This window comes from Diachasma alloeum, unplaced genomic scaffold, assembly GCF_001412515.2.
Source record: "Diachasma alloeum isolate Michigan unplaced genomic scaffold, Dall2.0 Dall_scaffold_00196, whole genome shotgun sequence".
Taxonomy (NCBI): domain Eukaryota; kingdom Metazoa; phylum Arthropoda; class Insecta; order Hymenoptera; family Braconidae; genus Diachasma; species Diachasma alloeum.
The window spans coordinates 1245216-1258283 of NW_021680361.1; the positions used below are offsets into that span (position 1 = coordinate 1245216).

A 13068-nucleotide genomic window follows, 5' to 3' on the forward strand; every position below is an offset into this window, starting at 1 on the left:
ATTGACATTAAATCTCCCTCAATCAAAAAACTGCCATCATTGTTCAAACAGTCTCCTTCTCCACAATAAAGTTACCCGCAGCAAAGATCAAGGGACCCCTTCCGCTTCCCAACTTTTATCCCTCCACCGGGAAGCGGAGTTTTTGTTTTATCGTACAACAAACGCCCTCCTCACTCATCCATAAAAGTGTTGTGCGATATATAAAGTACCAAGGTCTTCTATTTCTGACGTACCCTCGGATTCTCGTCTTCTTCATCTCGTTCCCGCGTCCCAAACGGAAATTGATTCCCAATCATTTTCAACGACAGGATCTAGTAGGCCATCCTCAATATATATCCCATCATACAAAAGGCTCCTGATACCTCCTTCACGCTGATGCTGACGAGAGCGGAGACAACCTGATGAACTCTGGATGGTGAGATCTCATTTCGTGGTGCTCCGATTACGTCGTGTCGCGTATTACATTCACGAAATCTTTGATACGAGATCTATTTGTGTGATATTCACCCCTCCTCCCGCCCCTCCAATCGCCATTCCCATCTTTTTCTTGATATTTAAAGAAGTTCGAGAATTACCGATCATTTAATTTTCAAACACAAACACTACCAATAAGAAAGAATAAAGTTCGTTCGGAGAAAACCAATTGGAAATGAGGTTAGCTCTTAGCAGAAGCACATACCCTTCCTCTGGGTTATCATCGGGGGTAAAAAGGAGGGAATTAGTTTTATTAAGGAAGTTGATACAGTAATCCCAACCAAAAGTTAGTCCTTTTCGAGTTGACAAGGGCAACTAGATGTTTTTGAAACGGAGAACAGATTATTAATACTCGCCTTTCCCTCGGATTACAAACTGACATTCGTCAGAACATAATGTGTCAACCTAATGATATAATCTAATATTTAAAAAATTGAAGAAAAATCTTGGGAATATTTATTTTCAGCGCCAACGACATGTTTCACTGGAACAAGAATGATCACAAATTGGGGGGAATTATCCCATAACAATGCTGACTGTTAGTGGACTTATAGTATCAGGTGTTACTCTGGAATACGCTGAAGAGAAACTAGCAGTCTGCACTTTCAACGAAAACTTCACTGAAATTACGCGACACGAATGTAATAACTGCTTTTTCACAGAGAAATACTGCAAAGAAAGGAGAGAATTCGTTCGGCTAAAACCAATTGGAAATTAGGCTAACTTTTAGCAAAAGAATATACCATTCTTCTGGGTTAACATTGTGGGTAGAAAAAAGAGAATTGGTTTTATTAAGGCAGTTGATACCGTAGTCCCAACCAAAAGTTAGTCCATTTGAATTTAACAAGAGCAACTACATATATTAGAAATGGAGAACAGATTATTAATACTCGTCATACTGTATTAACCTAATGATATAATCTAATATTTAAAAAATAGAAGAAAAATCCTTGGAAAATTCATTTTTAGCGCCAACGACATGCTTCGCTGGAACAAGAATGATCACAAATTGGAGGGGAATTATCCCATGGCAATGCTGACTGTAAGTCGACTGATAGTATCAGGTGTTACTCTCCAACACGTTGAAGAGAAACTAGCAACGTCTGCACTTTCAACGAGAACTTCACTCGAATTATGCGACACCGAGTGGTGAAGCGAGATGAGTGATAGCTGAGTTAAGTGCACGTGGGATGTAATAGATGAAGGACGAACGATTTGGCTTGACTGAGCGGAGAATGTACACAACAAGAGACTTTCGGAGGTGTTAATTAAAGTCAATCAACTAAACGTTCAACGAAAAAATCAACAGCATTACTTCATTCACTTCTCATTCATCAGAAAAAATCATCAAAAAATGAAATATAAATTTTTTGTCTTACAATAACAAATTGGATTATTTTTCCAAATGGTATGTATATGAATGAATCTCCCTCCACCAATGGCCAACTATTTTTTTTAGTTATCAAGCTCATTTGTTTCGTTGACGATTTGTCCGAACCGATTTCAATACAACTGTCGAACCCATTCGACCATTTTCATTTTTAGCGTAAATGTTGATTTTCACTTCGTTGTTTGTGATATTGATTTTTTTCGTATTCCTGGGGATAATTGATTTAGTACCCTCAGGCATTTTTATTTACAGGAATAACAAACAAAACGACAATTTATTTTAGAATTTTCGCGACGTGTCGTTTTGAGTGCCATATGTTTTGACCCATTTTTATAGAATTTTGTATCCGCCATCTTGCTAATCTACTGTAACTTTTTTGTTTTTATCTTTTGCGTGACATATGATTTCGTCACTTGTTCATGATCAAAAATTATTGGTAATTGACACATGGTCAGTTACGCGTAATTTGCACTTAAAATAAGCGTATGGCTCCGGCAGTCGTCCAAGTTAAGTTGCGTTTAGTCTGATTAGTACTTGGATGGGTATCCGCTTAGCCCTGCCTCCTTGTGCTGAACCGCTGCCGCCGTGTGCGAATCTAGAGAACTACTGTGTTCATCTAATCAGTACGACGGATGGACACAGTAGGACTCTGCGATATCGACCGGCTGTGCGATTAAGGTTTTCCATGGTTTCCCGTGTAGTACTAACCCGAATGGGATACATCTGATGAAAGTAAAACGGTCCATGGTCACGCAGATAATTCAGATATTCAGTTTGCCTCTACGGTAGGCGGAGCAACGACAAGGGTGAGACGATCATAAATCAAGAGGAATAATCAGAAGGCTTTCCCGTTTGGCCCTTGGGGTTGTTTGGTCATTGCGAGTTATGATGGTTATGACGTTTGACCCTGACAACGTTTGACCGTCGTGAGACATAACTCTTGCGGTGTATCATTTTCTCGACTTCTGACCTTCGCGAGGTGTGACCTTTGCGGTGTATGATTTTTACGACTTTTGACCTTCGCAAGGTATGAGCCTTACGATTCCGAATAGGCGGCATTCGCAGTCCCGGTGAAAATATCAAGACTTCACAAAATATCTCGCCTTCGCCGAAGGCTAGTGCTACAAGGGTTAACCATAGCACCCTCACGAGTGTTGAACCATATTTTTCATCAAGATGAGTGGAAAGTGGACTTTTGTGCACGCGGAGTGTGCTTAAAATTTCATTTTACGCACAAGTGATGAAAAATCGATTTATGATATATCAACAAGTTCAAAAACAGCTCAGAAACTAGGTAATTTACCTGAAGTAATTTACTTGCCCAACCCTGGGCATGGATCGATCTGCCAGCGTGCACACCTAACCTCACAGCTCCTATAACCTAAAATTTCCATTCCAGAGAAGTTCCAACAGTTCCCCGGATAAGGTCTTCAATATGATATACTAGATCTGTGCGCGCGCTTTCGCGCGCGCTCATCTTTTTGTTGTGAAAATAAAGAAATCGAATTTATTTAACCTCATATACTCATAGATGTTTTATAAATATTGATAATGACTTAAAGAGAATTAAGAGAATGAAGAGAATGAAGCATCAATGAATAATTTTTAATCTTCGATTAATTCGTTTTTTTTTACTTTTTTAAATAATCTGATTAAAATCTGTAATTTTTGAAAAATCAGGGGGGGTTATGAATTGATTTCCTAGAGAACTGAAAAAATTTCTTGAATTCTTCGGAAAATTTCAGTTTTCCAGATAACCGTAGTTCACAGATTTTTCTCGAATTCTTTGGGAAACCAAAGAATTTTCGTGAATTTTGTAGAGTTTAGAATTTATCTATGAAAATCCGAAAAGCAAGAATTGATCATTTTGACGTGTGATAAATATGAAAAAATTAAAATTTGGCAAGTGAAGAATAATTTGTGATTTAAAAAAATTTAGAAATACTATGTTTTTTTTTCTCATAATCAACAATTAGGCAATTTAGATATGTTTTGATATAAAGATCAACTTCACACATAAAAAAATGAAAAATATGACGCAGAAAATTTTTTTGTCATTTGAAGAATTTGAAAATACCGGATTTTTTTTTCAGCGACTACTTCACGTGACTCATTGACCAATCAGAATTGAGGATCAGCGGTCAGGCAGTTTCGAGATATTTCGATATAAAACAACTTCACGTTTCTTTCATCTTTAGTAAATAGGATTCCTCTCCCTTGAACTTAATTACGTCCTAATCCCCCTCAGTCAAATTCCCAATTAAACAATCGTAAATCAATTACTGAACTCGACGAAACTCCAAAGACATTGTGCACAACATTATTCGCTCGCTTGTCATTCATCGGCCTCATTATCGATGAAACCCAAAACCCACCCTCCGCACTCGCCCCTCTTGCATGTCTATCGATTTTCCACTGCTCAGACAACAAAAACTAGACACCAGTGTCTCAGTTACTTGAATTTACCCCTGAACTGTGTCACAGAGCGGGTCCATTCGTTTCCATCCATAAAATAAACAATAAATACATGTGTCCAGAGAAAAGCTCGGATCGCATAATACCTCAGGATACATTGGATATCGCCCAAGGTCTCTATACACCAGAAAGAATGAAAAATTGAAAAAAAATGTCATTTCACAATGCGGAGTGTAAACAAAAAAATGGAGTACTAGCCACACCGAAAAAATGAAATAATTTGACTGTTCACTTTGTTCCCATTTGAAAAAATATTGCACAATCGATTGTCTTTAAATAATTATCAGTAATTATTATTATTCTCAGGACACTTTTTTAATCATTATTGTTTTATGTAAACAGTTGTATAATAACAACAATTAAACGATGAATAAATTTTCTTATATGAAAACAATTGTTTAATAATTACAATTGTTTAGTATTTTACACCCATAAAAATTAATTATTGTTGAACAAATCAATACTCATTTGTTTTTAAATTATTGTCATTAGTAATTATCATTGGCATAAAGTCTTCTGAAAGAACATTGTAATTACAAATGAATAATTATGAGATGATAATAACAAATAAGGATTAATAATTTTCCAAAATTATCAATAACAATTGGAACATTTAATTTGTTAATTTAAAAAATTGATTAAATGGAGTATTTCCCATGCAAAAAAAATATTGTTAATTTTGACCACTTAATTTTTCATTAATTATCATCATTGGAAATAAATAATTATCAGATGACAATGACAATTGTGGGATGATTATTTTTTGTTGGAAATAAAGTGATCAAAAAATTAAAAATCATGTTATCCATTGTTAAAAATTGTAACTGACATTTGAAAATTTATTTTCGTAATTGATAAAAATTCATTCTTCCAATTTCACAATAAATCTTTCAACAATCCTCGTAACGCTTGCTGAATTATCTCCAAAAAAGTAACAATTAATTATATCCAAATTAGCATCATTAATTGCTATTACAGTGGACTTTCCCTAGCTCGTAGCGTTCGGGGGTCTGATTCCAAGAACTCGAGCTAGGGAATTACCACCTCCACATGCGCAGGGACGTGCTTACGCGAGAGAGACAACGTCATTATCTGACAGAGAACGCTGTAACATACCGGCCGATGACACACAACGCTTGCCCTCTCGTGCATGACGTCACTAGTGCGGTGGGGGACACATTCCCCGCCGCTAGGACACGACCCCCGAGCTACGGATAGTAAGAGCTAAGGGAAGTCCACTGTATCGTCATCATATTTTTTCAGAAATTATTGTGATTACAAATAAACAATTATATGGTGACAATGACAATAGAGGAATAATTATATTTTGTTGAAGATAAAGTTATCAAAAAATTAAAAATCATGTTTTCAATTGTCAAAAATTGTAATTGACAATGGAAAATTTATTTTCGTATTTGGAAAAAAATAGGTTTTTTCAATTTCATAATAAATCTTTAAACAATCCTCGTAACCCTGGTTAACGTCCCTGAAATAATTCTCGTCACTAGACAAACGTTAGTAACTAAACCCGCCAGAAGCTAAATTATTACAGTATCTTGGCATAATATCAAACCCGTCAACCAGTCACAACTTATATCCAATGGATTATTGCAACATAATCTTGGCCTACATTAATGAAATGTCTCTGCAAAGGGGAAAACTAACGTGTTAGTTCTGACAGTCGTTGATGGGTGAACAATGTAGAATTGCGCAAAAGGAGGAAGATCACGCACATGACTTTATGTTGCACGTGAAATTTGAAATTGAATCGATACGCAAAGAGAAAAGTTGGATAAAAATTACATAGAGAATCGCGGCAGATTTTACTGTACGAAAGGTAATTGCAGAACGCAATGTAATTAAATGAAAAAATTCCTGTTTGTGGAGGATATTTTACGATTCGTTCGGTAACAAAACCTACCTATAGAGGAAAAAATTATCCTGTACAGTAAAATTTAAGGGCTTATTCACTGCCGAATATCGTGATACAATGATTGCTCATTTCAAGTGATTTCAAAGTGATTTCACGTGACTTCAAAAAATTTCATCCCCGATTTCATTATTTCAAATAATTTCACATGTTTTCAAATGATTTCAAATTTTTTATTTCACCCATTTGCGCAATTGCCTCAGGGCGACGGAACAAAATAAGATCTTGTGAATTGCGAACAAGTTGGAACGGGGAACTCATTTTACAAGGGACAATGAAACGGATCGAACTATCCCTTTTTGTCATTCCGGCCGTGAGGCAGCGCTTCACGGACGCTCCGCGTCCGTGAATCTCTGCCTACGGCCGTCATAACAAAAAATACTGTTCGTCATATGGCAAAAAAAAACTTTTCTAGCTCATATGATTGCAGCCCTCGCCTTCGGCTCGGGCTACAAACTCATATTCGCCAGAAAAGTTTCTTTCGGCCTAGTGACGAAATATACTATTATATCATCTCGTCTATCGCTCGACTACGCGTATCCTACGACTGTCCCTACACGGAGAGAAATGTTCAGTAAAAATTACGGAACTCATAATTCGCTCGCCGATTACGGAATCGACTTGGAAAGTTTAAGTGACGGTATCGTAATTTTTTACAGGAAATTCAGATAAAAATTACGGAACGCTGTGGAAAAATTCCGTGTGAGTTCCGTAAAGTTTCCTACAACCACATTTCGCTCCGGAATTACGGAAAAGATACGTAATTTTTATTGAATATTTCTCTCCGTGTAACAACATTAACCCCACAAGGACAGAAATGTTCAGTAAAAATGACGGAACTCACAATTCGCTCACCGATTACGAAATCGACTCAGAAAATTTAAGTGATGGTAAAGTGACGGTTAACAATTACGGAACGCTCTGTAAAAATTCCGTGACAGTTCCGTAAAATTTCCTACAACCACATTTCGCCCTGGAATTATGGAAAAAATACGCCATTTTTATTGAATATTTCTCTCCGGGCACTCGTATTAAGATTTCCCTTTTTTCACACTTGTAACGTAGGGGAGGATGGGGTAAAATGGACACTTTAGACTTTTTTTTAATTATTCAGAACTCAGAAACAAATTTATCAATTCAGCTCAGTTTAGGCTCGTCACAAAGGGAAAGAACTGTTCTTTGTATTGAACAAAAATATATTGGATTTCACCAGCATGTCAACACCTCATTAACATTTTTAAAAAAGTCAAAAGTGTCTCTTTTACCCCAACCTCCCTTAATATACAATTTTCTTTGTTTTCTATACGTTTCAAAATAAAATTTCTCATTTTACAGATTTGGTGATTGCAAATGATTTCAAGTGATTTCACTGATTTTAAATGATTGCAAGGGATTTCATATAAAATCATTTACACCTGGTGACATCACATGATTTCACTGATTTTGTGCGATGTCAACTGATTTAACGTGATTTCAGAATAGATTTCATGAGATTTCATTGCAGAGTGACACCGTGATTTGACCAGTGAATAACCTCTCGGTAAAATTCCCACCACCGGTAGGGTATTTGTTTTTCTTGCGCCCATCTGAAAATTATGGGGACGAATGGAAGTGAAATTTTACCTACCGGACTGTTAGAAAATTAGTCCTAAAATTTCAAGTAAAAAATCTTGAAATTTTCAACAATCACTCATTCACACGAAATTTTCATGTATTTTGTTATTGAAAAATCCGAAGGGCTGGTCACGCCTCACTCGAGTGACCCAGTAATTTCCAGAATCACATGAATTCTTTTGATTTCCTGTTGATTTCTGTGATTTCTCGAATGATCTTTGTGATTTCTCAATCAGCATTATAAATCATGATTTCTTTTGATTTCTTGTGATTTCCATGATTTCTATAGTAGATTCCAATGAGTTCTTGATCTCAAGAAATCATTTAAGAAATCATGATTTCGGGGCCAGAGTGAGGCATCTGTCGATAATGACAGTTCTACGTGAGGATACCAGAAACTTCATCTGTCACATTTCAGGATTAGGTGATGTCGAACGCACCGACCATAGCAAAAATTGTAGAATTGAAACTGCAAAATCAATTTACACTTATCGATGATTTCTAATGATTTCGGAAATCACCTGATTTCTTTATGATTTCTATTGATTTCCGACGATTTCTAGAAATCTTTAGAAATCACTACCGAAAATGGAAATCACTTGATTTTCATTGATTTCTGGTGATTTCTTCCTTGATCTCCAGTCGAATGGTCCAGTGATTTCCTAAGTGACTAGCCCCTCGGAAAAATCAGTTGAATTCTGGAGTATTCAATGGAATTGCAAATATTCAGGTCCACATTATAATAAAAATTATTAAATAATTTGAAAATTCTAGATGTCATTGAAATATTAGTGATAATCTAACCCGAAAAACCCAATTATCTTGAATTTCCAAACTGAATGAGAGATTCCATGATCGATTTGATCTTAAACTGAATTCAAAATCACCAATTTAGAATTCAAGTCCAACTACTGCTTAATTTTCAAAAAAATTCTAACAGCGCGTTCGCTAAAAATCATTCTCCGTTACAGAAAAATTATACGCAATATTGAGCAGTCATTCACGTTCACTGGAATAATTTTTTATGGAATGCAGGGTAAATTTTACAGCTTTGGCACAAATTACCCTGACATTCAGTAAATTTTCCCGAACAGAGAAAAATTCACTATTCGTCTCGCAGTCTATTCCCGATACAGGGTGAAAAAGCACTGAAAGTCGAGTTCGCTCCACGATTATTTGACTTGTTCGAAATATTTCGTCAACTTTTTTCTCCGCGTGAGTTTGGTCCGGGGGGTGCGATTGACAATCGAGATGACAACTGACCGAGTGACCCACGCCCCGGGGAAAAGGGGCGCGTGACAATGCTCCAGAAACACATGTCACATGCAGAATTTCGGGTTTCTTTTGGTCGAATCAGTTGGGAGGGGATAACTGGTACAAAATATTTTGAATAAAATTGGGTTTTTAGTGGAATGAGCTTACCACCTTGTTTACGAACGGGCATTTTGGAATCAGCTGGCGTCAGGTGTCCTTGTGGCACAGGGGGTTGACGGAGAAATTGACGGAATACACAAATGGAGCTGTCAGACACACACTAAAAACCAAAACAGTAAAGCACAAGGCCACACACGCACCTCCCGTTGAGTTATTTTCTCGCGATTATTTCTCGCAAGTGATCAATGAAATTTAGCACTTGAGTGACAACGGGTAATTATCAATGACACGATGGGATCGACTGTTGATTTTAGGGGGGTTTACGTGCACTCACGGTTTATTTAATTCGCGGTATTGCCCAGTGAAGAAAATAACGCACGATAAAACGAATATAAACACACCGCGGGCGACTGGGCAATATGGCGGTAGCGCAAGTTCAGCCTTGCCGGAACAAACTGAGGTATTGGGATATTTGATTGGTCGATTGCGTCGTGTGACGTCAGTCAGAGACGCTGGGGCGCCGCGACGGCGGTGCTTGGCTGTCATGTTTTTTCATCCCCCCGGGGTTTTTCGGATTCGTACTGCGGTTATCGGACGAGCTTGTGAGGTTTAGCGGTTAGGGTTTCGCGGCTTCTCACAGGGGGCAGCACCTCTTGGAGGAACTGTGGGGCGCATTCTGGTGGCGATTCACGGAATTTATTGAGGAGGATTGTTGTCGGAGTTTTTGAGAGAGCGGTGTGGGCAAAGAGGATTGACTAAAGTAGAGGCTCAGATCTCGGAGTTCAAGTGACCCCAAGCCAAAAATAGTATGACCCCAATGGAGGGATGGCGCCACGGTCGAATCTGACGACTAAGGTATGATACAGGGAGGTATAGTGAAGCTTTGATGTCGCCGACACCGAAACAGGGGACAAGTTCCAATGGAAGCCACGCGCGGCGCTGTTGCGTCCTTTCCCTCACGCGGATTAGATCTCCCACCACACGCCGATTTTACTTGCGTCGCGAGTTCAAATCTCCGTCAAATCAATTTTTTTTTTCATGACAGAGAAATAGTATATTTCGTAACGAGTGCAAAAAAGTGGTTTTTGGCGAGTGGGGGGTTTATATCACGATCCAAAAACCACTTTTTTAACGAGTTACGAACAAAATTTTTCATCACAATGTGTCGGAAAGTTACTTCTCCGATACAGCGTGATGAAAATAAAATTTTGTGTTCAATCGAGAGGAACAGGATTAAAAAATGTTGAGATGAAAACTATATGATTCTCAGCAAATAGTTCTATGGGATCGAGCGATAAAGATTGACTGAGAGTCATGTCGACTAGACGATTGAAATACTAATTAGAAGGAAGAATAATTAACATCAGAAGTCCATTTAATTAATTATTCCTCTTCTCTTCAGTGAAGCTTAATAGGGAAGAATTTGGAGGGATGGGATTACGATAATGAGGATCCCAGTTTGAACTATGTTTTTTAATGTTTTCTTCTATGAACAAGTTTTGAAAAAGATACGAGGGTCATAATGGTCACGAGGGGTGAATTAAATGAAGTACAAGGGATTTCAAGAGCCACAAAAGAAAAAAAAAAGACCCAACTATTCACTTACGCACCTCACACAAATAACAATCGTTCTTTGACACTTGATCACTCGGTAGCAAATCACCGCTTTTTTCCAGCCATTGTCGTCGCTTCTCAATTTTTTTCACACTGGGAAGGGAGAAAAAACGATAATTATCCCTAGAAGATGCTTTGCAATTTATAATTGCACACGATTTAATCATTTTACATGAATCAACTCGCACAGACTGTTCAGATCTATTGGAGTACGTTTTGGAGCAGACATAAACAAACAACATTCGCGAGATATTTTCGCGCGAAAAATAAATATTGTTCAACATTGGACAAAAATGCATTTTCATTTTATTTTTAATGCTATTACATTGAGCAGTGATTTCACTCTCAATCTTGGTAATTATTTTCAGTAAAAAAAGAAAGAATTCACCTATTATAAGATAAAAATCACCCCATTAATGAAAGAGTGAGCGGGCCATTGACTATTAAAGAAATAGTACATGAAAAACCATGAATATCTTTGAATTTTTTTATTTTTCTTGTACATGTAATTTCATACGGGGCTAATTATTTTGACTTAAAATATAAATTTCATAACGTTCCCTCCAGCAAAAAAAGTGCCAGTGGTGGGAGACTAAAGGAGATGAGGGGAAGCGTAAGTCGACCGGAACGGCGCTCCGGCGAACTTGTCCCCTGTCTTCTGGCTTCATCATACCTGCTTGTATCATACCTTAAGTCGTCAGTAAGGTATGATTTATTAAGTCGTCAATAATTAGCCCCGTATGAAATTACATGTACAATGCGAAGAAAAATAAAAAAATGCAAATATATTCATGGTTTTTCATGTACTATTTCTTTAATAGTCAATGGCCCGCTCACTCTTTCATTAATGGGGTGATTTTTATCTTATAATAGGTGAATTCTTTCTTTTTTTACTGAAAATAATTACCAAGTTGAGAGTGAAATCACTGCTCAATGTAATAGCATTAAAAATAAAATGAAAATGCATTTTTGTCCAATGTTGAACAATATTTATTTTTCGCGCGAAAATATCTCGCGAATGTTGTTTGTTTATGTCTGCTCCAAAACGTACTCCAATAGATCTGAACAGTCTGTGCAAGTTGATTCATGTAAAATGATTAAATCGTGTTCAATTATAAATTGCAAAGCATCTTCTAGGGATAATTATCGTTTTTTCTCCCTTCCCAGTGTGAAAAAAATTGAGAAGCGACGACAATGGCTGGAAAAAAGCGGTGATTTGCTATCGAGTGATCAAGTGTCAAAGAACGATTGTTATTTGTGTGAGGTGCGTAAGTGAATAGTTGGGACTTTTTTTTTCTTTTGTGGCTCTTGAAACCCCTTGTACCTCATTTATTTCACCCCTCGTGACCATTATGACCCTCGTATCTTTTTCAAAACTTGTTCATAGAAGAAAACATTAAAAAACATAGTTCAAACTGGGATCCTCGTTATCGTAATCCCATCCCTCCAAATTCTTCCCTATTAAGCTTCACTGAAGAGAAGAGGAATAATTAATTAAATGGACTTCTGATGTTAATTATTCTTCCTTCTAATTAGTATTTCAATCGTCTAGTCGACATGACTCTCAGTCAATCTTTATCGCTCGATCCCATAGAACTATTTGCTGAGAATCATATAGTTTTCATCTCAACATTTTTTAATCCTGTTCCTCTCGATTGAACACAAAATTTTATTTTCATCACGCTGTATCGGAGAAGTAACTTTCCGACACATTGTGATGAAAAATTTTGTTCGTAACTAGTTAAAAAAGTGGTTTTTGGATCGTGATATAAACCTCCCACTCGCCAAAAACCACTTTTTTGCACTCGTTACGAAATATACTATTTCTCTGTCATGAGAAAAAAAAAATTGATTTGACGGAGATTTGAACTCGCGACGCAAGTAAAATCGGCGTGTGGTGGGAGATCTAATCCGCGTGAGGGAAAGGACGCAACAGCGCCGCGCGTGGCTTCCATTGGAACTTGTCCCCTGTTTCGGTGTCGGCGACATCAAAGCTTCACCATACCTCCCTGTATCATACCTTATGACGACTGGGCGAGCTGCCTGTGCCGGTAACTCGGCAGTAGCAGTGAGTAGCAGTCCCGCTAATCCCGCTGTCAGACGGATAGTTTCGAAGGGGAATTTATGCTCTCCTCGTCCTCAACATGTTCTTAATGTTTTTCAGGTGATTCATTTGCTAGCTAATTAATATTAAGGA

At 37.4% G+C, this 13068-nt stretch overlaps 1 protein-coding gene across 6 annotated transcripts in view; it reads right to left on the minus strand.

The window, feature by feature from the left end:
- The window catches only part of LOC107048707 (disks large 1 tumor suppressor protein), a 616903-nt gene extending 607207 nt beyond the window's left edge, over positions 1-9696 (minus strand). For 4 of the 6 annotated variants that reach the window (XM_015272037.1, XM_015272042.1, XM_015272038.1 and 1 more), the window contains exon 1: positions 9306-9696. In XM_015272037.1, coding sequence (XP_015127523.1) covers positions 9306-9327 — 22 coding nt within the window. In that variant the 5' untranslated portion in view covers positions 9328-9696. The remainder of the gene's footprint in view (positions 1-9305) is intronic. The other 2 variants (XM_015272036.1, XM_015272039.1) reach the window with 2 other exon arrangements.
- Positions 9697-13068: the final 3372 nt, after the last annotated feature.